Source organism: Macrobrachium nipponense, chromosome 39, assembly GCF_015104395.2.
Source record: "Macrobrachium nipponense isolate FS-2020 chromosome 39, ASM1510439v2, whole genome shotgun sequence".
Lineage (NCBI taxonomy): Eukaryota > Metazoa > Arthropoda > Malacostraca > Decapoda > Palaemonidae > Macrobrachium > Macrobrachium nipponense.
The window spans coordinates 23360189-23384922 of NC_061099.1; the positions used below are offsets into that span (position 1 = coordinate 23360189).

Genomic DNA, 24734 nt, shown 5'->3' on the forward strand with positions numbered 1-24734 from the left:
TCGGACCCACCTATGAAAGCCAGGGATGGCTCTTCTTCAGGTGCCAAGGTCGAAGTCACTGTTCCTTGGGACGACATGTTCCTTGGGACGACATCTGGAGGAGCTAGAGGAGGTCCTCTCGGGAGTCCTCTTCGTGAGGTTTGATCGTAGGGAATAGCCACGTAGTGAGACATGTTAGGTTCTCGCCAGCTTTTGGTGAATTTATCATCACTCAACTCTTCCTCACCTTTGCGCAAACGAACCCGTTGTAAGAAGAGAATGTTTCATTGGTTGAGTGAGAACCTCGGCTCTCCCTGCACAGGAAGCGTTTTTGCTGAGGCAAATACGTTTTCTTACACTGTGCATTGCTTTCAAAACTGCAAGTTAGAGAAGAGCGGACAAGAATAACCATTCCTCTTTTTTTTTTTTTTTTTTTTTTTTTTTTTTTTTTTAATACGGATTACACCGGGATAAAAGAGGGAATAAGAGGAACTACAGAGTCTACTCCCCAGAGTTTGAATACGAGAGACTATGTTCATGGTTCGATCTTAGGATCTCACCGAACATACATTCAATCTGTCCGGGATGGATATCCCCAAGAAGCTGAGCCCCATTGCTCCTGTGTTCCTGTTAGGAATGGCCAGTTCGGCATAAATTATTCATCTTTGGTGTCCTGTTATCTTCGGGATGGCTTCTCCTTCCCTCTCTTCATTAAGAATGAAGGAGGTTTGCCTCCAGTCCTTATTCTTTTTCGGTCTTGACCTGAATTGACCTGAAACTCGGGACAGCCTTTCGGGCCTTCCAAGAGTTGCCAGTTCTGATTTTGAGGCGACTAGTGGTTTTGTTTCACAATACCATAAGGTTGGCATTATCACCGAGCAAGAGGGCTTTGTTCCCTCTCATTTTGGTTAATATGCAGGTTCTAGAGCCTATCTTTAGTACACTTGATAGTTCTATGCATAGCCGAATACATTCCTACTTGGAATGTACTACCTGGCAACAAAATCTACAGAGTCGTGCGAGGGTCAGAGTACTACTGCCTTATCACTGAGATTCTGTTTGCCTTAGTATTGTGTTTCTGTTGAGGGTTAACTATTAATTCGAATCTGCCCAGCCATCACAGACTTAGTTCTTTACTTGGCATTGAAATTCTCACGTATGCTTTGTGGCATGCTCCACATTTGCCATTGCAAGAATTACCGGATAGAGATATATCTCATTAGACTCTCTATCATCTTTCTGTTTACCTCAGGGTATAACAGAAGTCTGTAATCTCCTTCTCCGTCGCAATTGTTTTGTAGACAACTATGATTATTAAGACTGATTTTTCAGACAATACAGCACTGCTCTCCCTAACAGCGCTGCTCACTCTGACAACGCAGCAGTCAGGGTATAGAGAAGAGTTCCCCCCAGATCCAACTTTTGCAGTGTCAAGGAGCGGTTTGTGCAGGCAGTACAGCCCTGTGTTTTACATGGCTAAAGATGTTCAGCCTTCATTGCAAGCACAGGCCTTTTTGTGCCGAATAGCAATGAAATAGCCGAAATTCTCTTTCAGTCCTCTGTAAATATCATGAATTAGAACAGTTCTATTTGGTTGGTGTCACTGATGGGACGACTTTGTCAGAATGGTGAAAGTTAACTTCTTTCCAATTTGACTGCGAAAGATGTGGATGTACACTTGCTCAAGTCTTTCATGTAAGTAGTATTGTTTCTCCTCGGTTGAGATTCTACTAGTACTGATGAAAAACTTTCTCTGTCTTGCCATCTCAGGGACTTCAGGCTCCTAGACAGCTTTTGACTTTTTTTTGAAACATGCAATCCCTTACGAGAGTCATTAGACAGAGTTTTTGTTTTTCAGGACTGCATCCTGTCTCTTTCTAGCATTGGCAAAGAGGATAGATGGGTTGCATGGATCGTCTTGAGCACCACCCGTCAAAGGCAGATTATCAGATCGCGACTTCGTCTCTAGTATCAAATCATTCTGTATCTGTTGGAATGGGTTGATTCCTTCAGTCTCTCCACGCCTTAGACTTTGTTATTTGATGCATCCAGATCAATCATTACTTTGCCCTATTGGTGGGTTGCTGGACCTGCGCAGAGACTTGACACCCATCATCGGATGTCTGTTTTCCTTTCTCCACTATGGGCTTGCTATCGGAGAAGTGTCCAAGGTTATGGCTTCCTTTGAGTCCTGCGAGATCGTGAACTTCGCCTCTGCAGATAGCTATGTCATTTGTGCACTCTTCCTGAGAGCGTACAGTGTCAGTAGCTCGGTCCTTTTCATCGCACTCCGAAGAATATGTCGACCTGGAAGATAGATGTAGTCCGATGAGGACCACATTATATCTTTCTTCCTTTGGGTACTAATTGCCCACTGGTCCTTAGAACTCTTCTTGGACCTGTGATGGACACTCAACAAGTTGTTTGCTTACCTGGCTCCTTCAGGAGGACAAGTTGCATCTCTTGCCTATGGTGTGCAGTTCTAGAGGTAAGGGGGATGTGAGAGAGACTGGTCTCTCCTCCCCCCCTCTTTATCCGTCTCCTTTTCTTCCTTCAGGTTGAGAATAGGACTCAAACTTATGCTAGCTGGTTGGGTGTTTGATGCGGTAAGCTTTCACATTGTTTCCTTTCTATTTTTCCTTCTATTTTTTCTTGTCAGAATCATGGAAGCAATCCCACTCCTTCCTCCAGCAATGGGAGGAAGGAGACGTGGGCATTAGGGCAAGAACGTTTATTTCTTTGCCTTAATGCCTCTGACTGTATATGTTGTTCTGCTTTTCGTGTGAGTTATGACTCCTATCTCATTTTGAAAAAGCTCAGAGGTCTGTCTTGATCCTGCAGTTCTTAGACCCCGATCAATGTGTCAGAAGCAGGGCACTCCTCCTCGCTCTTACGACTAGTATGCTGAACTCCAGTCAGTTCTAGAGACTCGCTCAGATTCCTCTCTCCAAACAGTGAGTCTTCCTATTGTAAAGGATTGAGGGTTTGTATATAATTTAGGGACAAACCACAGTTTTTTAAAGTAAATTGTATTTTTCCTAACTATACAAACCTAAGGTCCTTTACACTACACTAACTGCCCACCTCATGCCACCCCTCAATCTGAAACATGGGCTGCAAGTAAATTAGTGTGTTTACGTCCAGGCAGGTGGTTCTCCCTGCTTACCGGGCTTTAGTTATTGCTTAACCACCTTGTTAAAGATTTTACGACCTTATCTAGCTGCTACGCTGAAATTATATCCTATTATAAAGGACCTCAGGTTTCTATAGTTAGGAAAAATACAATAAACTTTCAAAAATTTTGATTTTGCAAACATACTTGTTCCCATGAGACAATACCTTCTTCCTTAGTAGTAAATCTCCAGTATTGCAGTAAGAGTTTTTCTCATAGGAATACGTAATGGCAAGTTTTTAACATTAGCATTTTTTCAATATGCAGTCCCGAAGTATTTTTTATCCTCACTTCACCACTCCTTATTAAAAGGGCATACCATACCAACCCTCAAGACACAGAAACTATTTATGAAAAATAAGTATTTAATATTTCAACTTGATACGTTTAGGGTACAATATTATAATACTATTGCCATCTTTGTGAGGATACGAATGCGGTATGTCCGTCTGTCCATTTTATGATGTTACAAATTTATTGGTGTTATTATATACCTTAAACTCGCCTAATATTGTATGTAGATGCTCACATAAAAAAACAATGTTTAATTTAGATTTTCCCTAAAATGCCAAATCAAGATATATGTAGTACTAAGTCGTAAAACGTGTGTTGTGTGTGACTTCACGAAAGTATAATTTTTCTTAATGAAATTCCTTCAAGCACTAGAATATTTCACATTATCAAAAATAAACCTAGATTACATGAGAAAGGCACATCCAATATGCATTCACATGAGCAGTTTCAAGATGCTCCTTTTAGTTTTAAAATTTTGGCAAATATTGGAGTCCAAAAAAGTAATCTTTTGAGTTATACACTTTTGTTTTCAGTACCATGTCATTCTCATATACAGGTTTCTTTAACATATATTGATTCTTGTAATTCTAATACAGGCAGTCCCCAGTTATCATCATGGGTTCTGTTCTCGGTGTGGTGCTGATAAGCAAAAACCACCATTAACCGAAACACTGCAATTTATGCCACTTACGACGCCAAGTTTCGGTTAATGGTGCAGATAACCGGTTAATGGCGCTTCTGCTAGGTATGTTGCCATAACTCTATTATCGGCACCTTATGGCGCCGATAACTGAAATTCGGCCCTTACAGCGCCATAAATTGCTGATTTTATGATGCCCAAGAACTGATTGTACTTCGTACAGATTATTGCTGCCAAGTCATCTTGATAACGTGTTCAGATCCAAATCGCCATCCTCCTCTCTCTTTTTTTTTAATTTTTTTGGGCTTTTAGATATTTTCATTAATATTTGTTTGTAATTGTGGAAATAGAAGTTTCAATGTGTATCATATTTATAATAATATGCACGTGTGTGTGTGTGTGTGTGTGTGTGTGTGTATGTGTGTGTGTATGTATGTATGTGTGGTGTATGTATGTATGTATGTGTCGTGTATGTATGTATGTGTGTGTGGAGTATGTGTGTGTTGATGTATGTGTGTGTGTATGGTATGTGTGTGTGTATGTAGTGTGTGTATGTATGTATGTATGTGTGTGTTTGTGTATGTATGTGTGTGTGTGTGTATGTATGTGTGTGTGTGTGTATGTACAGTAGATCTCTGTATTTGCGGGGGATGGATACCACAACTCCCCTGCGAATAGCTATAACCCTCGAATAGTTGACACCCCTATAAAAATGCTTAAAACTGCCTGTTTTGTTAGGTAAATCTCGAGGAAAACATACAAAAAATGTTTATACCTGTTTTTTTCAAGTTTTATCACAAAAAATGCATTTTATGATGAAATTGATTTATAAACCTGGAATTTGTGCATATTTCTCATAGAAAAAAACCACGAATGAGTGAATTTCCCATGAATAATGGGGGTACAGTGGACCCACCGTATTCATGTTCTCTGGATTTGCTGACTCACACATTCGCGGATTTCTCTCTAGAACATTTTCCCTCATTATTCGCTTAAAATATGCCTATTCGCAGTATTTTTCTATGAGAAATATCCACAAATTCCTGGTTTATAAATGCACTCTTTGTGATAAAACTATTAAAAAAACCAAGTTTGAAAGTTTTCAGGGGGGTTTTCTTGAGTTTTAACTAACAAAATAGGAGTTTTTAAGCATTTTTATAGGGGTTCCAACTATTCGCGGGTTCTAACTATTCACGGGGGGGGTTGTCTGGTATGCATCCCCTGCAAATATGGGGGAACCACTGTATATGTTCCAGAGAGAAATCTGCGAATATGTGAGTCTGCAAGTTAAGGGGGGGGGGGGGGGTTGTTGTTTTCACTATCACAAAACTGCATTTAGTCTAAGAAATATATGAAAATACAGTAATTTATGAATTATTTCTCACTTGAAAATACCATGATTAGGCAAATTTTCTGCAAATAATGGGTAGTACATAGGGTCCATAGAAAAATCCTCAAATAGGCGAGTCCGCGAATGGTGAGTCCACGAATAGTGGGGGTTGACTGTGTGTATAAAATGGTATTGCGCAATAGTATTTGTATGTTTGTGTGTAGGCATATTACGCGTGATACTGGGTCTCACTAAACTCTACAGTAAGCTATATGGCATTTCAAAACATGGCACAATGTTTTTGTCATTATTTGTTAGAAAGTCATTTAAACTACCGTATATACTCAAGTAACGTGCGATCTCGCATATCATGCGACCCCAAAATTTTCACCAATAAACAGTGGTTTTGTCATGTATCTCATGTATCATGCGAGTTCCTTTTCCGAGGTCAGTTCATAAGGTTGGTGGTTTAGCGTGCTAATGGCCGAGTCATTCAGATGTGTGCTGCTGCTAGTGAAGTTACGGTAATTTTCTTACTAATCTCGAGAATTGAATAGAAGATCTCAAGATTAAAAAAGAATACCAAGATAATAAAATAATTGTAAAAATAACATGCCTTGGAGTCCTAAATCATTCTCTCTCTCTCTCTCTCTCTCAGCAATAAATACTGTAATTTGAGTCTTTCACCAACGGGTATCAGTAAATGTGTAGACATTGTGTGCGTGTTTAAAAAAGTGTAGTGTACACACATTCCGATGTTTCGGTTTTTGGAATTTTTCAATTTCGGAAATGTGAGGTCAGATGCATAATCAAACAAACATCACTACTGCAGAAAAAAAATTCCCTTTGTTTTTCATTATTGTTATTTATTAATTACTGTTTATTAAATAAATATTAATATAATACTGTTACATGAATGTGAGATAATTAAGATCACCTATAATAAAATAGTGGGACAATTAATATCATATGTTCACTAATAGCTATTTATTTTCAAAAAAAAACATTCCGTAAAACACAAAAAATATATGTACATAACAATCAAAATCTAATGTTTTGCAGTTCAACTTGTGAATTTCAACAATAAGTATGACTATATAATATATTTCACCATATCGATCTTGCAGTTGAAGAGTCGTAAAATTTTGAGGATGGTCCGGGAAAAGGATTTGTACTTTGTGATTACGTATCGCTACAACACCATGCGGTATTTTCATACCACTATATTGATGACGCATCGCTACGACACACTGGTATTTTTCATACCACTATACATTTGGTATTTTTCATACCACTATACATTAAAGTTAAAATGATCATATTATATTATTATTTTCACGAAGAAATAATTATATAAAGAAAATTATAGAGTAATTTTTGCCGTCAGCAGTCAGAAAATCACGAACATGGTAACGTTCAAACCTAGTGTCATCCACGGCATATGTCTATAAATAGAACAGAAGCAGAGGGCAGTCATTGGATAACAGATCTCCATGGCTACCAACCAGCCAATCAGGTGTTAGTTATACTACTCTGTGAATTTCTTAGAATGAACGTTTACACGTAACACACGGGAAGCTAACGATGATGTGTGTGCTTTGCATACAGTACGTAGTTTTTGTTTTTATTAGTGTATTTTACTGATTACTCTCTCAGGAAAGATACCGTTAATTCAATTTATCAGTATCTTCCTGATAGACAGAGTAAATATTTAGGACTCCAAAGCTTGGCATATGTCAATTATTTTATTATCTTGGGATTTTTGGTTAATCTTGGGATTTTCCATGGTCAACTCTTGGGATTAGTAAGAAAAATGCGATTATTTGAGTAGCGCACACCCAAATGAATCGGGGTAAGCCTAGCACGCCAAACCATAGTATTTACAAAATGAGCGGAGCTCTCTGGCTGGGCTGTTTTGGTCCACCCACGTGTTTGATCACATATCTGCCAAATTTATAACAACAACAGAGATAAAACCATTTCTCCCATTACAGATATCAAATATCTTTTCCGTTGCGCAGAATTCTAAATAAATTACGTAGGTTCACGATTGAGAAAGTTTTTTTATGCAATGACAAGAAACGGAGTCAGATATTCTATCAACAGGGCATCTCATTTTGGTGCTGTTGCGAATATTTCAACCAGTTCTACGTGCGTTTAAATCCATACTGACTGTACAGTCTGGAGGCATTTCTCCCTTCTACACATATCTTGATTTCTTAATATCGTAGGTATAGAATAAATTGGTGAGCAAGGAAATATGAAATAAAGCCATAACAGTAACGTTTGACGAGTGAGAAAATAAACAATCGTATACAGACAGACTCTCTGTCTCTGAGAAAATAATAGATAGGAAACAATGACTGAATATTGCTTGAATGCGATATGGCAAAGTTTTGGCCTGACTGAAGAGTGGAGTGACTTTGACACCGACTTACAAGTTATTCCTGTCATCTCACAGCCATAGATAGAAATCAACTTCACAGCCGAGAAAGGGCAATCGTATACGGAATAAATAGGTATGGAAAATGCGAAATGCGGGCCTATGTTGTCCCATAAAAAAAGCTCTCGCTCTCGGAGAGAGAGAGAGAGAGAGAGAGAGAGAGAGAGAGAGAGAGAGAGAGAGAGAGAGAGAGAGAGAGAGAGAGAGAGAGAGAGAGAGAAAGTACCTGGGAAGGAAAAACCCTTATAATCTTATAATTATAGCCTCGGGGTTTGTCTCAAGGACATTCAAAGGTCTGTCACACACGGGCAGTTGTTGTTTTTGTAAAATTAGCATAAGGGCAGATCTTTAAAAGCCACGCCAGAGAGCTCGCCACGGTGACAAGACTATACCTTCCATATGAATTGACGATGTCCTATACGAAGATGCAGGAGATGAGGATGAAATGATCAAAGATCTGGAAGATGGCGAATATGATGACTGCCTTGATGCAAAGAATTCAGAGCAGTATTTGATGATACGGACACGGAGAGCGACTTTGGAGGATTTTAGTGTATTAATTTTATGCAATATTTTTTACTTTAATAAATTTTCACTTACCTGCGTATCCTAAAAGGAAAATAATAGTTCAAGTAACAAATGTTTCTTTTACTGAGTAAAACAAAAAGTAAAAAATCCTTCGGTGTTGTGCCTTAACTGATTTGGAAATTATAGATGGTTAGTCTAGAACAGTTAAACATGTTGTATAAACCAAAATAATGCAAATGGCGCACGATCGCTCTTTTATATTTTAAAATACAATAGTAATATGAGAATGCATACAATATTATTGGAAATAGTGAAGTACAAGTAAAACATAACTTTTTAAAAGAACTACTGTTTTCCTCCGGTAGTAACTAACGCGATCTGCCGATTTGGGAAAGCTTAGACGGTACGCTAATTTTATACCGCGTGTATGATGCGACCCCTTTAAAATTAGCTTCAAAATTAGGTTTCAAAAGTCGCATAATATGTGAGTATATACGGTATGTATTACTGTACGTATTAGAATATTGAACAGTGCACCTAATAGATGTAGCTTGCTGCCAAGGCTTTTGAATATATGCCTTTTGCTAATCATTAATTTTTTAAAAGAATCACTAATAAATGCAATTATATCTAATTACAATCAAAATCATATGTAGGCCTATAAGCCTAGAGAAAAAAATCTTATTGTAATCACAAAAACGAAGAATAAAATAGGCTAGCCTAATTAAATAAAGACCAGAAAACTTGAAAACTACATCTTTATTTAATCAAAATAAAGGAAATATTCCAAATGATAATTGGAATAATGATCAAGACTGGAAAACTGGCCCAGTTATGCCTTACTACGGTTTTAGAATATTCAAAGTGCTTTCCTGCAACATATCAACAGTTATTGAGGAACTTAAATGTATTTTGTTTGTCCCCAAAATTACCCACAGATACCCCAGATACCCAGAAAATTGAAGTAAAATGGCTCACCCACAGAGCTTGCCTACCCAGAGATTAGTGGGTTAAAACCCACAAAGTGTGCACTGCTATCATTGTCAGACTCTGTGTTGGTGAATGCTGGAGTGGAGAGAGATACCAGAAAATACTAGATTATATCACAAAATGATGTTGAAAAGGCAAAAATAAGCAGTGTTGCTACTCACAGAAGTCATACGTATACAGGTAGTCCCCAGCTTTCAGTGGGTTTGGCTTATGACGTTCCAAGGTTACGACACCTTTCAATTAAATTCATCCGAGATTATTTCCGGGTTACACCACGTTCCAGGATTACAACGCTGATGTGGCGGAAGAAATGTGACTCCGAAAATGCAAAATAATCAATATTTGAAGGTTTTTGTGATGAAAAATGCAGTTTACATAGTTTTCAATACACCCAAAGCATTAAAAGTACTGCTTGTATACCCTTTAAATGGGTTATGTATAGTCTTTGTAAACCAAATGGGCGGGGCTGCAGACTGTTCCAATATACATATTTGCCAGGCTAAAATTAGATGGTTATAGTATGTAAATTAGCATAAATCTTAATTTTGATATTTTGAAGGTATATCAGCTATTAGAGGGTATGGGTAAGCCCTTAAAATTCTACTAGTTTAACTTGAAGCACAGTTTCCTAAGACAGGTTTCTGTATGAAAATTAATTTACTTTTTAGCCTTCAAGCAACTATACTACCATGAAATGTTCATTCAGTTACTTCAATACTGATATTGAATTGCAGACAGCCAGTGTGATGGAATAGTTTGCAACAGAGAATACAGACCAGTATGTGGTTCCAATGGCCAGACATATTCAAATACTTGTTACTTCGAAGTTGCCAGGTGCAAGGACCCATGCCTGAGCAAAGCATATGATGGACCTTGTGGTAAGTATTATTTAAATCTGACCAACAAATTTTATTGCTTTCTATTTGATTTTACCATCCTTAGAAAATATTAGAGGGCTGTGTAGGTTTTTTATCTTAAGAATTTGCAACTAGGTAATACAATATTAATTTCTCAGAGAATTGAGTTTGGAAATACGTAACTGTCCTATTTACCTTGCAGGTGGGTATTGCTGAGGCACTTCTCATTGTGCACAGTTCAGTTGTCATTAAGGTTCTTTGCCGTGTCCATTTGGCCCCTAGCCACAACCCCTATCATTCCTTTTACTGTACTTACATTCATATTCTCTCTCTGCCATCTTACTCTCCATCCTCTCTAAGCAGTTGTTTTATAGTGCAACTGCAAGGTTTTCCTCATGTTACACCTAAACCGTTTTTACTCTAATTTCCCTTTCAGTGCTGAATGACTGCATGGGTGCTAGTGCTTGGCCCTTGGCATAAGTTTTATGCATATTCCATTTCCATTATATGCAGTTTTATTTAAAAATTTATTTTCCCTTGTAAAATGGCGAGTCCTTGATCTGAATTTTTCTTGCAGATGGTTCATGCGACAGAAATTGCCAGGGATATAATCCTGTATGTGGAAACAATGGCTTGACTTACAGCACTCACTGTGACTTGGAGGTTGCGCTGTGTAAACTCCCTTGTCTGGCCAAGCAACATGATGGTTCTTGTAGTAAGCATAAATGAATATTTGACTTGATTATTTCATGCTAAATATAGGCTCAAAATTGTTAGACAGGCAAAAAATGTAGAGATATGAATTTGGCAATAAACAGGGTAGCATAGGCAGATGGATGTAATGTTAAGTAGACACTTGAGGATAGGTTGGCTCAAGTTCCTTATTCCTCACAAAAGGCAGCATTTTCCAAATACAGTACATATACAACTAACCTTACCTTACACCGACTTGCACTTGTCACTGAATCTACAACTCGCTTCGCAGAATTTAGATACTTTCTTGGATATTAAAATCTTGAAGTGAATGAGGCCGGTGTGAGGTACTGTTATGAAAATCAAGAAATATAAGATTTCTTTTAATGTGTACAGTATTTGTCATACTATAGTTTGACATTGAAGACACTGGAAATTTTTCTTTAGCTTTCAACATTGTTTCTGGTTAGGACAAGGTTAAGGTAGTTTTAAGATGTAGCTTGTCAAAATACATACCGTAATTGGAAAAATTTTCCAAGCTGTCATTTTCCCATAAAAACTGAAGCCATACATTGTAAAGAGTAATTATCTTAAAATCTCTCTTGTAATTTGCATACTTACCTGCAGTAACAACAGTGTTGCTAAAAAATTTTATTGGGAAATTTGTTTAGTTTCATACAAAGCATATTGAAGTTCAGGATATGACTACATCTTTATTGTAGATATAGTGGCAGATTTAATTGATTTCTTAAAAAATTTAAACCTTACAGATATTCCGTGTTATAAGGAAACGGAAATGAATTACTATCCTGTCTGTGGGTGTGACAGAGTAACTTATCCTAACATTTGTGCCTTGAGGGTGGCTGCTTGTAAAAACCCTTGCATAACAAAGGTTTCGGATGGAGTTTGTGGTAAGTGATGTTCTAAGTGATGTTCTGTATGTTGGGTCAAGCAGTTTATAATTCATTGAAATGTCTAGTTGGAAAAATATTTTTATCTTGGCAGTAAGTTTGCCTGCTAGCTCAGTGCTTTTGTACTGTATGTGACTAGGATTACTTAGAAGTTATTACAGCTTTCAAGTCAGACTAGGGCATTGCTTTTGTATCAATGTGGGCCCCTCGCTGATGCTTGACAGTCTTATGAGCTGGGCTAAAAAAATACATATGCAGCACCCTAGACCAGGCAAACTTTAAGGTTGGCCAATTTATGATAAAAAACGTCAGTGGGGAAGAGGAAGCTATGGAAATGTATTATACATGGTATAAGAAGATAGAATTCCCAAAAATTCTCTCCACCTTCATGAGAAGTTGAAAATAACTATTTACAACCCTTTGTGGGGGACTTTTACAAACCAATCATAAATTTTACCAAGTTATACTACTAAATTATGCATGTTTTTTTCTCCTGCTTCTCCATCACTGCCTTGTCATCGTGTCAGACATTGGAGGATCAAGGACTTTGTGCTTTTGTTTCCTGTGAGCAGAGGGAGTGCATAGCCTTCTGCCTCTCACAACCGTGTCTCCCCCATGGTGCAAGTGAGAAGGGTGTTACGCCATCTGCTCCGTAAGGTTGAGTTTCTCCATTGCAGGTTCGTGTTCGTGAGGTTGACAGTGAAGCTTGTGGAAGGAAGGCATCATAGTCTTTGTCACATGGCCGTGTCTCTCCTGTGCCTGCTGGTAATGCATCGTTGTCTTCTCTTCACGGCCATGTCTCTCCTTGTGGACATGTTCGTGATAGTATGAGTGTTGAGTCTTCACCTTCTGTACGTGGACAAGTCTCATCCTTGCATGCACATGCTGATGAATTTGGAGGTACTCCCTCTTCATCTGTTCTGGTTCCAGTTCGCCGGTGAAGGGACGATAAGGTGCCGATTAAAAGGTCGAAAGTTGTAAAGACGGAGGTGGTCCAAGCTGTGGCAGATGGTCGGGAATGTGAGGCTTCCCTGTTTCTCGGACATGTTCCTCGTTCTCCTGAATGAGGCCTTAACCCTAAGAGTCAATCTCCTTCGAGTAGCTCTCTTTGGCGATTTTCCTTGTCTCGGGACCGTGCTTGATTGGCATCTCATGGACGTGTACTCTTCTCAGGCATTCCCAAGGGGTTAGAGATTTGTATTTCTGGTGATGTAAGTTCACTCTCGATGTGGTTCGGAAGTCATGTAAAGCCGTTGGTCCCGTTGCTGAATAACCACTGGTTCCATGCAATGTAAAAACACCATACAAAGAAACAGACTTGTACTCTACTCATCACACGGCCATGTACGTGATTCCTCCCATGAACGTGTACGTATTATGCCTGATGTGCATGTATGTGATAGTTTCAGGGATGGTGTATGCGGTTCTTTACATGAGCCTGTATGCATTTCAAACTGGGACCATGCACAAGTGTTGTTGCAGGATGACGCTTGGGAACCTTCGGTCGCAGGGTCTTCGAGTTTGAGACTACTCTCCTACCAATAATGTCCAGAATATGCCAGGCTTCTTAGGGAAGCCTCATCAGTGTTGTTGCAAAAGGAGGACGATGCTGCCAAGCCTCCTCCCTCACGTCGTCGGTCACCGTTGCTGGAGCAGGAAGAGGATGACACTCAAGAGTTTGTCTTCCTTCATGGAGGTTGTTGATCTCATTCGTGAGTTAAACAACCTTGAGTGTAGGACGCAAGCTCAGTCTTCTATCACCCCTACATGCATGGAGGCTATGCTGGGTGTCAGTAGGCAGTCCCCGGGTTACAACGGGTTCAGCTTATGACGTTCCGAGGTTAATTCGCTTTTCAATTATATTCATTAGGAATTATTTCCAGGGTTACGATGCCTACAACGCTCATCTAGCAGAAGAAATATGACACCAAAAATGCAAAATGATCAATATTTGAAGGTTTTTTTTATGAAAAATGCAATAAGAATGCAGTTTACATAGTTTTGAATGCACCCAAAGCATTAAAAGTAAGGTTTTCTTAGGATTTTTTTATGATGTTCTGGCTTACAACGATTTTCGGGTTACAACGCATCACGGGAACGGAACTCCCATCGTAACCCGGGTCACACTCGGTCCGTCTTGCAACGTGTGAACGGTTTGGTGTCAGACCAAGATGGCGCTCTGCGTTCCAAGGGATCGTCCAAGTTTTTTCCTCCTCCTCTCATGCGGTATAGGAAGTACTACTTGACTAATGTGGTTGGTTTGATGCCTCGTCGCCTTAACCCAGACATGACCTGTCTTAAACCTGGTCTAACCCTAGAGCAGGTTAGGTTGGAAGGTCTTTCCTTGTTGTCGCAGGAGGCCTTAGCCATGGAGACTATGGCGACTTCCATCTTCCAGATGGTCTCGTGGCTTGACTTGGTATGAACTTGTGAGCCAACCTCCTCCTAGCCAGGAGAGAAGCAGCTCTGTCCAGGGTGGCAAGTTCAGTGGACTCTGAGTCTTTATCGGTGCTCAGGAATGTGGATCTCCTTGATTTGCAGTTTCTGTTCCTGAGGACTGATTTAGAGAATTGACTGATGATGGGTAGCTACTAAGGACAGGTTAGTTCATCAGGTGGTATCCAAGTCGGAGGCACGTTCACGACGTCTACCTCCTCCTCCACTTCAGCGATAGGTAAGATCATCCTTGCCTGTTAAATCTCCTAAGGGTTCTACTTCAGCAAGGGTCTCTGTCCCCTCACAGGCTACGTCTAACAAGCAGCAGCGCCCCTTTCAATCCCACCCCTACAATCCTGGAAGGGGCTCAAGAGGAAAGGTAGAGGGGTCATCAATACATAGAGTGGGCGCCTCTCCCTCTCCTTTGCCACGAGTAAGGGGATGCCTGGCAGGGCAGCGGGCAAAGTGGCTAGCTCTTTGGAAGGAGGTGTTGAAAATGCTGAACAAGGGCATGATAAAGGAAGTAAAGCGTCCTTCTCTTGGGTTTTACAGTCCCATTTTCCTAGTACCAAAAGCGACAGGTGACTGGAGACCGGTAATCAACCTCTCCACCTTGAATCATTAGGTCAGGAAGACAAGGTTCAAGATGTAGACGCTGCGGACAATGTTAGCAGTAGTAAGGGACAACAACTTCTTGCTGTCAATAGGGGGGATATACACCAGTTCGAGGTCCTGTGCTTCGGGTTGACCACATCCCCTCAGGTGCTCACAAGGGTCTTTGCCCTCATCTTGACATGGGCTCTTGCTCAAATGATTCTCTTGTTAAGATACCTGAATGACTGGCTGGTCTTAGCAAGCTCCAAGGAGAAACTGCTGCAGGGCAGAGATGATAATCTTTGGTTTTGTTGGGAGCTAGGAATAATAGTAAACTAGAGAAGTTGAATCTCATTCCCAGCCAGAAAGCTCTTCATGTAGGTATGGGTATATATACAGCAGCATCAAGAGTTTTTCATCAGACCAGAGGTTGGAGAAGTTGCGGCTAGTGGCACACAAGTTCCTATCACAATTAGAACAGCCAGCTCACCAGTGGCTGGTCCTTCTGGGGATTTTGTCTTCTCTGGAGAAGCTGGTCCCTCATGGTTGTCTTCTTCTTCGGTCTATACGTAGATTGAAAGACTTCTGGTCCCTGGCAGGAGATTCCCGTCTTCAGAGTTCCTCTTCCAAGGAGGTGAGGCAAGAGCTTTGTTGGTGGTTGGACAACCAGAAACACTTGGTGGGTATCCCTGTGCGTTTTTCCCCTCCAGACTTCCTTCTGTTTTCAGTTGCCTCCATCACGGGTTGGGGTGCTCATCTAGGTGTTTGGCATCAGGTGTTTGGGGTGCGGAAGACTAAGTTGCTACACATCAACATTTTGGAGCTGAAGGCATCTTTTCTGGTCTGAGAGAGTTTCGGGAGAAGGTAGAGGGTCATTCGGTGGTTCTGATGTCCAACAACACCATGGTGGTTGCCTATGTGAACAAAGGGGATCTAGTGTCTTGTCACCTCCATTTGTTGAGGGTCGAGTCACACCAGTGGGAAATTGACAACTCGGTGGAGCTCTGCCAGATACATTCCAGGCAAGAGGAATGTGGTCACTGACAGGCCGAGTCGTTTGGAGCAAATCCTGGGCACGGAGTGGTCTCTGCATCAGGTCGTGGCGGGCAGGCTTTCAGGTTTTGGGGAGGCCTATGCTAGACCTCTTCTCGACTCGCTTCAACAGGAAGCTGGAAGTTTACTCTTCGGTGGTTCCAGATCCTCTTGCTCTAGCAGAGAACACCTTCCAACACCCTTGGGACAAGCTTGAGGTGTACGCCTTCCCTCCGTTTTGCCTGATCTGACAAGTTCTGAACAGAGTAATGAGTTCTTGAAATCTCAGGATGACTTTGGCAGCTCCTCTGTGGCCACAAGCAGAATGATTCCCAGACCTTCTGTCCCTTCTTTCAGAGATTCCAAGAGAGATTTCCCTGTGGCAGCAGCTTCTTTACCATCCTCATGTTGAAAAGTTTCACAGTCGGCAGAATCCCTGTGTTTCACTGATGGAGACTATAAAGTACCTTCTCCGAGCGAGAGGTTTTTCTTGGTTGGCAGTGGGAGGTATGTCCAGTTACCTCAGGAAGTCCTCTTCAGCAGTTTACCAGGGGAAATGGGCAGTCTACTGTGATGGTGTCATTGACGGGGTCTCTCTCCACTTGAAACCTGTTCAGCGTATAGGAGATTTTTTCATGTTTCTCAGGGTTGAGAAAGGCCTTTCTGTTTCTGCTATCAGGGGCTACAGAGCAGCACTAGGTTTGGTGTTATGTGTGAAAGGTGTGGACATCTCTGCATCCTGGGAGATCCCTTCGAGTAGGATTCCTTCACGGGGTGAGAGGATAGGGACCCTGGCATTTGTGGGAGTGATAATAGCGCACTCATGAATGCCCTGGGTCCTGACGGAAGGTCCTAGAACTCTCTCTCTCTCTTACTCCTTCCTTTCATCTACTTTCTCTTGCCTTCACTTTAGTCTTTATACCTCCTGTTTTCTTTTCCCCCTCTCCTATCAGGATGGCTATTGTTAGCAAAACTGGATATCACTGTGATAATGGCTATGACACTTTATAAAACCTAATGGAGGGTGAGGTTGGACGGCATTCCTCCTCATCCGTAGAATTGAAGTACCTGACGTGTCAGAGCGAGGGGAAAGTGTCAAACAAGGCCACCATTACTGGTTCTGATCTTGATGGACTGTAGACGCCTTAGTAACCTCTAGGGATAGGCACCACATGGTACTAAACCCCATCCCTCCCTTGTTAGGCACCTTGGTAGGCTCCTTGGTCGAAATTTTCTAACACGTCTAATGCAGGAACAATCTCCCCATCATGTTGACGACACTGGCCTGGACAATGATTCTTCTACTGGCTCTTCTCAGAAAAAATCACCGGGACACCAGGGTGAGCACTACTGGTGGTAGATCAGCAAATTTGAGAGAGCTCTATTGCAGAAATCTCATTCACCATGAATTTTGAGGTAATGGAACTAATGGCAAAAAAGTATGGTAAAGTTGAAAGATTATACTCAAAATAGCAGAAGATGAGACTTCTTTGAATGCCTATATTGTATTTGATAGCAATAGATGTGCAGAGAAAGCCAACACGCAATTAAATGGCCATGAAGTCAATGACAAGCCACTACAAACAAAGCTGTTTGACATCAGTAATCTTAGAGAGGACTCTTTTGATTGTTTTCCTGAGGAAAACTACCTACGATAGAAAATCCCGTCCCAGTATGGTTTATAGCAACATAAAAAGAAGACGGTGAAAAGTTCTTTAAAGCTTCTGAGACCCTCAATATGGCCCTAAATGGTATTCCTCCTAATGATATAAAAAGATATGGACGGAGCATTCTTATTAAAGCTAGAATAAAATACAAAGCAGACTGTTACAGGCTTTTATGCCATCTCAGAAATCAAAGATAGCCTTAGTATCCCCTCATAAATCATTCAGTCACACTAAAGGAGTACTAATAGACTAAAGATTTATTTGAATTAATAAAGGACAAAATATTAGGCAGAAGTCCGCCAAATGTGTATCAAGTCAAGAAAATTAATGGAATGAATAATGTCATTTTGATAAACTTCTCCTCAAGAGTACCTCCCTGACTATATTAGCTTTGGGGACCATGTAAGAATGCGAGTCAGAAGATTTAAACAATCTCCAAAACAATGTAGAAGATGCTCTGAGTGTGGCCATTTAAGTGAATATTGTCTGAAGAGTCAACGCTGCTGCAGATACTCAATCAATCATGAACCAAATACTGAAAGAGTGCCCAAGGAAGAAATTTAAAAAGGAATTATAGGAAACTGCAGACTTGGAATGCATAAGTATTGCTAGCGCCACAAGACAAATATTAGGCGCAAAGATAAATGAAAACGGTTCATATGCAACACTAATATAAAAAATGAAACTTGCAGAGAAAAGGTAAACTGTAAGAAAAATAATTATAAAAAATAATTATGAAAAATAATCAGAATCTTAACTGCTAAACTTTCACCTTCCTTAGTCAGTGTGTGTGCAGCGACAGAATGAGACACCATGTCTACATCATCCACTACCGAAGATAGGATACTCACTAAGACAACACCTAAGGAGCAATGAATAAAAATTAGAATGACCCAGAAGGGAAGTCTACAGATCTCCCCAAACAAACATGTAGTTGAGACTCCAAAACAAGTATGAGAGTCTAGATGATCCAACAAAGCCATTGTTAACCTCACAGCCCCTGAAAAAATTGGTTTTATCTGCATCATGTTCTGATGTGAAAACTTCATCTGACTTGATAATTTCTACCTGTTCTCCACAAGTAGAGTCAATTCCGTCCAGTATAGAGCAAGATGCTGACTTGATGGATGTAGAATTTAGTGTCCAAATTGACATGTAAGGCAGAACCAAAGAACCACTCAAAATTAGATAATCAATCCCCCTCAGACCACATCTCTAGAGGTGGATCACATAAAAAATTAACAAGACCTACTGAACCAAATAAAATTTCATCAAATCATAAGCAGGAAAAGACAAGGAGCTCAAACCTCAAAAAATAAATAACCCTCTTATTCGACATCCTTCAGTGGAACTGCTTAGGTCTCTGATCTCGTGCAGAACTTAAAGCATTGATGCATGACCATAACCCTGGCATTATCTGCTTACAAGAAACCAAACTTGGTAATGCCACTTACCATCCAGGCTTAAATCACATAATAAACAATTCAGCCACGCCTCCTGGTGACAGAGAGGGGGTTGCTGCAATAGTAATTGTTAAGTCTATAGAACGCATAGAAGTTAAATTAAATTCGCCACTACAAGTGGTAGCAGTTACAGCTATACTTGAAAAAAAGTATTACCATCTGCTCAATTTACCTTCCTGGAGCAGTAGGATTTTGTAATGCAGACTTGTAAAATTTAATAAATAGCTCCCCCCTCCCTTTATACTTCTGGGTGACTTCAATGCTCATAATCCTTTATGGGGAGGAAATAGTATAGATGCATATGGAGGAATTGTGGAGAGCATCCTAAATACAAATGATGTAATCTTATACAATGATGGTTCAATGACCTACCGTAACATCTAAACTAACACCTTTTCAGCCATTGACCTCAGTGTAGTATTTGTTCATCCAGTATAACCATAGAATATAATTTGTTAATAATTATTTGCATGGCAGTGATCACTATCCCATCCAGTTCACCTCCAAAGTGGAAGGTACAGGAAGCTGACTGGGTTGAATATAGATAGGGCACAACTATGGAGAGAGAATTTGACACTTTTCCCATCTCATGTTGAAGCTTATCTTATTTCACTTATAAAATAATTACAAGCGCCAATACATCAATACCAAAGACAGGAAATATACCGCGACAACCAGCAGTTCCCTGGTGAGACAAGACCTGCACCATCCTTCGCAAGATTACAAGGAAATGTTATAGGAAATAAGAAACTCAAACATCCAAGGCTATCTATCGGCGATCCTTGGCAAAGAAGCATCACTATTATCATAAAGCCAAGTGAGAATCCTGGATATACTATACAAATGGGATCGCCTCCAAGACACCCACACAGATTGTTTGGAGGAAAATAAAAAAAACTTAGTGGAAAATTTGTACCATCCCCTTCTCCAACTCTGAAAATTAATAATAGCATTATCTCGGAACCACAGGAAGTCACAGAAGCGTTAGGAAAACACTTCTCAGAAGTGTCCAGTCCCAACAACTACTCTGAGGAGTTTGGGAGAATACAAAACAATGAAGTTGCCATAGATTTTTCCCCAGATAACGCTGATGAATATAATGCCCACTTTTCACTTGGAGAACTACAGAATGCATTGTCATCCACTGAAGATTCATCTCCCGGTGAAGATGGTATCTTGTATGCCATGATCTGTCTACTTTCATCAGGTGCTAAGCTCTTCCTTTTAAAGATAAGGTATGGGAAACTGGGATCCTGCCAAGGAGCTGGAAAATATCAATTATTATACCAGTGCAAAAGCCCCACAAGATCCTCTTCAAACAACTAGTTATTGTCCCGTAGCTCTGACTAGTTGCATTTGCAAGCTGATGGAGATGATCAATGCTCATTTGGTGTGGTATTTGGAATCTAGAAACCTCCCTTCTCCTAACCAATTTGGTTTTTGGATAAATAGGAGTATCCTAGATCCTCTCCTGAAGCTTTTTAACCAAATTCAGCAAGGGTTTGCTACTGGGTGCCAAACCATTACAGTTTTTTATGTGGAGAAGACAAGTGATACCACTTGGTGATATGGAGTTCTGAAACAGTTTCGTAGAGTGGGATTAAAAGGGAACATGAAGTTTTTAAATTCTTTTTTATCTAATAGATTTTTAAAAGTACGTACATGTGGGAGCCACTCTATCATCCCCTTACTGTCAGGTAGAAGGGGTCCCACAAGGCAGTGTCTTAAGGGTCACATTTTGCCATAGCAATAAATGGGATTGTTGATGTCCTTTCACCTCTCATAAAAGGGTCATTATTTGTTGATCTAGTCATTTATATAACGTCATATGATGCCCTTTCTGCATGTAGGGACTTAAAAAAGAATATAGATGTAATATGCAGGACATCAAAAAATGGTTTTAAATTTTCTTCAGCTAAAACTGTGGCAGTACACTTGACAAAAAGCAGACGTGAGGAAGTAGTGCCAGACCTGCTTTTAAATGGGGAAATATTATTGTATAAAGACGAAGTTAAGCTTCTAGGTCTAATTTTTTATAAAAAGTTGACTTGCTCAAGTCAAATTGATTATCTCAAAAAAAAAGCAAGAAAGTCATTGGACATTTTAAGTCATCTCCAGTTTTGATTGTGGAGCAGATAAGAAATGATGCATTGTGTCTCTCAAGGCCGGACTATGGCTGCCAAATATATTCTGCAAGTAAGACCAAGCTTTGTGAATGGGATGTAGTGCATAGCATGGGCCTGAAAATCTACTCTGGGGCATTTTGGATTTCTCCCATTGAGAGTATTCATGTTGATACTCATCACCTGCCCCTAGATCTCCGCAGGGAGGAATTTGGACTTCGATATGCATTAAAGGTCAAAAGCTCACCCAATAATCCATCAAATAAATTGCTAAATCAGATGCTGTCTATCAGATACAAAGCAAACTCTATACCATTTCAAGTACGACTTAAAGAACAGCTGGATAACAATAACATCCTAGATGAAAAAATCTGGCCAGTTCAGTGTCGAGAACACCCACCATGGCTTGTACTTACTGTAAAATGATGCTTTACAGACATATGTAAAAAGGACTTTTCCCCCACAGGAAGTAAAATCCAAATTTTTAGAGCATGATCAGCAGCATGCGAAAGATTGTAAGATATTTACAGATGGATCAAAATCCAGAGATGGGGTTGGCTGTGCAGTCATAACCAAAGAAAACTCCTGCTTAGGTCGGTTGCCTGACTCGGCTTCTTCATTTTCGTCCGAGTTGACTGCTGTAGTCCACGCTTTGAGAGAAGTGTTTAATCTTAACACCAAGAAATCGATTATTTATACACTCTCAAAGTGTAATTGATAGTATTTGTAAATATAATCCATCCCATCCTTTAGTGCTAAAGGCTCAAGAGTGGCTGTGCTGTATTTATTCTCGTCACAAATCTGTATGCTTCTTCTGGGTACCTGTTCATGTTGTTATAAAAGGGAACGAACATGCAGATGCAGAAGCTAAGTTTCCCAGCACTAATATTTCTCTTGATTTATATATCTGGCAGAAGTGGCAGGACCGATGGTCATCTCTTGCAAATAATACAAAGTACTATAGAACAGTCTGACCCAGCGTATCCTTCTGGTCATCAGCATTCCATAAAAACAGGAGAAGTGAGATAGCTTTATGCAGGTTGAGAATTGGGCACTCTCACTTGACTTACATTAGTGTTAAAGGCTCGAGGCTCCAGAATGTGCTCACTGTAACAGCCCCTTGTCAATTGAGCACATTTTGGTGCAATGTCAACAGCATGCTGCAGCACGGCATAAGCATGGGCTTGCAGGCAAGCTCTTAGCAAAGATTTTGGATAATGATACAGATGTAGAAGCTGTATTAAAGTTTTTAAAAGAAATTGTTTTATTTAATAAGATAATAGATTTTTAGCATTTTAATGTAAATTTAATGAACCAAACAAAAACTACTTTCAGTTTTCTTCTGAAGATTGAAAAAGAAACCCACAAAATCACTTTTTAACTTGTTTACTTCTAAGTATTTACATTTAGTTTTACTACACACTCTAGTACTTTCAGGCCCTATCTGTGGCCCATTTTCAAGAGATGTTTGGGATGTTAGCCTGGGTCAAGGCCCAGCAGTCTTCTGGAACTTCTTCTCGTTGTGCTGTCATTTATGTGATAGCTGTTCTAGTTTCCTTGAGATTTGCCAATCCCCTCTTGTCACTCTGATATCCTGAGCTGATGGTCAATGGGATTAATCCTTGAGGTAAGGGTGTGGTCACCAAAAGTCTGTTGGGCAGGAAACCTAACCTCTTCTGGGCAAAAGCAAACAAGACCCTACTGACTACAAGGTTCATTCAGGCCAAGCTGAATGGCTGGGTGGATGAGCTCAGGTGTCACAGACAAGTCTTAACCACAAAATGGTCTCTTATATCTGCAATTATGCAGCAACCCGTGGAAACTGGGGAAGGCCTTTAATAGATATCTTTGTGATGTTGAAGAACCAGTGCCTCCTGCTGTTTTGCTCTCCCGTCCTGGCCCTTTTGACATGGGCAATGTATGCCATGCTCTTGGAGTGGACGAAACCTAGACCTGTACGCCTTCCCGCCGTTCAACATGGTCAGGGAAGTCTTGAATGCGTGACATACTACAACGCTTCAATGACCCTAGTGGCACCATTCTGGCCTCAGAAGGAATGGTTCCCAGACCTTTTAAGACTATTAGTAGACTTTCCCAGAGTCCTGCCACAGAGGACAAGTCGTCTTAGACAGCCACATTTCCAATGTTTTCATCAAGGCTTATCTGCTCTTGCTCCAACAGGATTTAGACTGTCAACAGACTTGACAGAGCAAAGGGATTTTCAAGAAGCTATTGCAAGATGAAGATGCCAGTCTTCTTCTAAAGTCTACTAAGCTAAGTGGGTAATCTTCTGCAGCTGGTTTAGAAGATATTACATCTCATCCACTAAAACCTCTGTGACACAGATAGCATACTTTCTCCTTTTTTTAAGATCTAAGGGCTTATGTTCATCGAGCATGAAGGAATAGAGGGCCCTTTCTCCTTTTTTTGAGATCTAAAGGCTTATCTTCATCGACCATGAAGGAATATAGAGCCATGCTGGGCTTTGTTTTTTGACATGGAAGTCTAGATACAGGATTGAATCAAGACATCAGTGACTAGCTTAAATCCTTCAATACAGCTAAGAAAGCTAAGTCAGACTCAGTCGCTTGGAACTTAGATATTGTCCTCAAGTTGTCAGACCCTCCTTTTGAACCGCTTTGTTCGTTTTCCTTAGGGATTTGACAAGTAAAATTTGCCTTGTTGCCTTAGCAACAGATAAGAGAGTTGGTGAGCTGCAGGCCATTGGTAAAAGAGTCTGCTTCCCCCAGGGAGATGTGGCCTGCTCGTTCACTTAATGGTTTCTTGCCAAGAATGAGAATCAATCTAAGCCCTGGCCCTGTTCTTTCATCATCAAAAATTTTATGGAAAATCTTGGACCAGTAGGATCAGAGGCTTCTCTAGTATTCGCTGATGTTCTGTGAAGAATCCATCTAAGCCACTTTCTGAGAATGCACTGTTGTTCTTTTTGAGAGACGTCATCTCGGAGTCAGAAAAAAAAATTCGAAAGAACATCTGGGTATGAGAACTGTAGTACTCTGGGTCGATTTTCCATGGCAGACATGGTGTTGGGGAAGGAGGGATAGGAGCTATGCTATTCTTCTTCTCTTTCGCCCTGATTATAGGTGGTCCAGTTTTTTGGTGAGCCTGGGGAATCATGTACCTGGAATACCCACCAGTCTAGACTCCATAAGGGGGGTAGTGCCGTCAGTGCACCTCATTTGATGCAATGTAGGCATTGCTTGAGGTTCTTTGCAGTGTCCCTTCTGCCCCTAGGCATTGCTTGAGGTTCTTTGCAGTGTCCCTTCTGCCCCTAGCTGCAACGACTTTCATTACTTTTACTGTACCTCCGTTCATATTCTTTCTTCAATCTTACTGTCCACCCTCTCCAAACAATTGCAACTGCGAGGTTTTCCTCCTGTTACACCTTTCAAACCTTTTACTGTCAATTTTCGTTTCGGTGCTGAATGGCCTTAGTTGCCTCAGTGCTTGGCATATGCCCAAAATCTATATAAATCAAATCAAACCCACCAGTCTAGGTCATGAATGGGTAAGGGTTTTTTTTTGATTTGGTGTAGTTGAGCATTGTCTAGTTGGTTATTT

The 24734-nt window shown here is 40.4% G+C and overlaps 1 protein-coding gene across 2 annotated transcripts in view; it reads left to right on the plus strand.

The window, feature by feature from the left end:
• Positions 1–24734, plus strand: part of LOC135210215 (fibrillin-1-like) — a 179911-nt gene that overhangs the window by 34316 nt on the left and 120861 nt on the right. Inside the window, exons 4-6 of one of the 2 annotated variants that reach the window (XM_064243051.1) lie at positions 10111–10254; positions 10811–10948; positions 11697–11837. In XM_064243051.1, coding sequence (XP_064099121.1) covers positions 10111–10254; positions 10811–10948; positions 11697–11837 — 423 coding nt within the window. The remainder of the gene's footprint in view (positions 1–10110; positions 10255–10810; positions 10949–11696; positions 11838–24734) is intronic. The other variant, XM_064243052.1, reaches the window with a different exon arrangement.